Raw genomic sequence first — 3094 nt, 5'->3', positions numbered from 1 at the left:
AGAGACTTACTCATGATTATTTGGTCACATGTTCATTTATTCTACCAACTCTATCGATGGAGGTAACAAAAAAATTTAGTAGTAATATACTAAAACTTCTTCGTTGTTGTTTTGTTATATATTTTATTTTAAGTTAATGATGTCACTAGTCATTATAATTAATTTATATTAAACAGTTTTCACTGCTTTTAAAATCTTTTCTTCTAAGTAAATATAGAGTGCAAAAAAAAAATTTAACAAAACATTCTTTTTAATTGTTAATATTAATTAAAATATTTAATTATAACCATAAATCATTAATAATATATATGGGTTAATCAAATAAATAGCGTTGACATTTTTATTAATTAAAGATGCCATGACCCATGAGGAAATATCAGAAGCTCTACTTTTCCTGTATATATAGACCTAATGGAACCCCATTTTGGAGCACAACTGCAAAATTTGAAAACCTATTTATTCTGTATTCTTCATTTGTTATAAATATAATCTCAATGGCGATCCCTGTAATTGATTTCTCAAAACTCAATGGAGATGAGAGATCCAAAACCGTTGCTCAAATTGCCAATTGCTGTGAAGACTGGGGATTCTTTCAGGTACCAGCTTTAATATCTGAATATATTCTAACATTTAAGTTCTTGCAATATATATTTACATCAAGAAGTACTAAATTATTTTAATTTTATGGACTTGTCAACAGTTGATCAACCATGGAATCCCTGAGGATCTCCTGGAGAGGGTGAAGAAGGTTGCTTCTGAATGCTACAAGTTTGAAAGAGAGCCCGGCTTCAAGAATTCGAAACCGGTGAATCTGCTGAAGGAATTGGTTGAGAAGAAAAGCGATGAAAGTTTAGTAGAAAGTGTTGATTGGGAGGATGTATTTTTGCTCTCAGATGAGAATCACGATGAATGGCCTTCAAAAACACCTAGTTTCAAGTAAGTTATAGTTATAAGATGATCATGGACATAAATATTTTTCTGAGATCCGAGTTAATAATTTTGAATATATATTACAATTAACAGGGAAACCATGAAGGAATACCGAGCTGAACTGAAGAAACTTGCGATCAAAGTGATGGAAGTGATGGACGAGAACTTAGGCCTGCCAAAAGGGTACATCAAAAAGGCGTTCAACGGTGGAAAAGAAGAGGAAGAGAACTCGGCCTTTTTCGGGACGAAGGTGAGCCACTACCCACCTTGCCCACACCCAGATAAGGTGAACGGCCTCCGAGCTCACACGGATGCAGGAGGCGTGATCTTACTCTTTCAAGACGACGTGGTGAACGGCCTTCAAATCCTGAAAGATGGGGTCTGGATAAATGTGCAGCCGGTCCAAAACGCCATAGTGATCAACACAGGTGATCAGATCGAAGTGTTGAGTAATGGCAAGTACAAGAGTGTCTGGCATCGGGTTTTGGCTTTGCCGGAGGGGAACAGGAGATCGATTGCCTCGTTTTACAACCCATCTTTTAAGGCCACCATCGAACCTGCGAAGGAATTGGTGCAGACTGAGAAAAAATTACAAGTGGATCAGAATTTGGCGAAGTATCCTAAGTTCTTGTTCGGGGACTATATGTCTGTTTATGCAGAACAAAAGTTCTTGCCTAAAGAGCCAAGGTTCCAAGCAGTGAAAGCAGTGTGATTAGGGTTATAGTACAAGCAGTACTTTTGGTATGCTGCATCTCCTAATTATGCTGTGGGAGTTTTAGAAGTTTAAAAGGGTTATAGTTTATGTTAAAAGAAATTTGTTTCCACGTCGTACGTGTGTGTGTGTGTCTGTGTGTGTGTGTTTGCTGGAAAAACGTAGAACATAATGTGTGTTAAATTTGTACCTTACTAATGTTCCTAAAATCTGTCTTCTCATGAAATATACAATATCCCCATTCTCTTTCCTTTAATACCTATTTGTTTTTATTTATTCTCAAGCAGAAACTCTTTCATTCACAAGGTTTCTCATCTTTGATTTTGTCTGGAGGCAGCAAAGCATTGGAACAAAACAACAATACAATAGCTACAAACTATTGCCGAGTAGAGAACAGACTCAACATGCGATAGAATACGATGATTTTGAATCTTTACTCGTGAGTTGCATGGTTACTAACAAAGTTAACTTCTATCAAACGACATACAGATTGTGTAATAACAAATGAGATATAAATTTATGGCTCAAATTTCGATCAAAAGAGACATTAAGTACATGAGCAAATTCAAGAACTTGAAAATGCTTTTGTAATTGAAATGTTTGTAGATTATGATTGAAGGGTATGCCAAATAAGGGTGATTCAAGTTTGAAGGAGAAAGATTCTGCCATAGTTACTTTGAAAGTGAAGATCCAGGAAAAAAAAATCGAGTAAGATTTGATACATACATTTTATGAATATGTGTCGCATATGTTTATGTCATGTAAACAACAAAGATTAAACGGGATAATTTTTTCAGCATTGAATAAAAAACTAAAGGAAGGAACGACCGTATGTTTCAAACACTAATTATTATATGTAATCTGGAAATTGAAGTCATTAATCTGAAAATCAAAATCATTAACCAATAAATCAAAATGAGCAACAATTTTTGGACATTACTGGGCTCAACCTTTAACCGACCTTTATAGCGGCCCATAACTAAACTCGATACCCACATCAAGGCCCAATAGTTTTAGTAGACGGACTTCTGCATTTAAATGGCCATACTACCCCTTAAAATACTCAATCCCAAGATGAGGAGCAGGGCAAATCGGGAATTTTGATACTATATTAATACTTTCTCCCACTTCTACAGATATCCGCAAGCTCAGCAATTAAAGAAAATGAGGCAGCGGCGAGATGGGATTTCTTCGAGGGTGGTTGCCTCTCTCCGCTCGCCGATGATTTTTTCACCGTTTTTCTGAAACCAACAGCCCTTCAGTTTTCGCTGAAAGTACTGAATCTAAAGAATATACATACACACACAAATATATATATATATATATATATATATACATATAGTGAAAAGCTGGTGGAGATTCATGAAACAGTTGGGTTACGTTTGGATTGGAGCTTTGGATTTTCTGATTCTGGTTGCTGTTCACTTGGAACAGGTTTTGGGGATTAGAGTT

The 3094-nt window shown here is 35.8% G+C and overlaps 1 protein-coding gene across 1 annotated transcript; it reads left to right on the top strand.

The window, feature by feature from the left end:
• Positions 1-427: 427 nt before the first annotated feature.
• On the top strand, positions 428-1898 carry LOC140961874 (1-aminocyclopropane-1-carboxylate oxidase 5-like). The gene is made up of 3 exons (XM_073420631.1): positions 428-596; positions 701-936; positions 1024-1898. The coding sequence occupies exons 1-3, from the start codon at positions 495-497 to the stop codon at positions 1640-1642; spliced, it is 957 nt and encodes a 318-aa protein (XP_073276732.1). The 5' UTR covers positions 428-494; the 3' UTR covers positions 1643-1898.
• The last annotated feature ends 1196 nt before the right edge of the window (positions 1899-3094 follow it).

The sequence above is a fragment of the Primulina huaijiensis genome, chromosome 16 (assembly GCF_012295235.1).
Source record: "Primulina huaijiensis isolate GDHJ02 chromosome 16, ASM1229523v2, whole genome shotgun sequence".
Taxonomy (NCBI): domain Eukaryota; kingdom Viridiplantae; phylum Streptophyta; class Magnoliopsida; order Lamiales; family Gesneriaceae; genus Primulina; species Primulina huaijiensis.
Note: the sequence above shows the minus strand (reverse complement) of the source record. Positions and strands in the feature narration are given on the sequence as shown.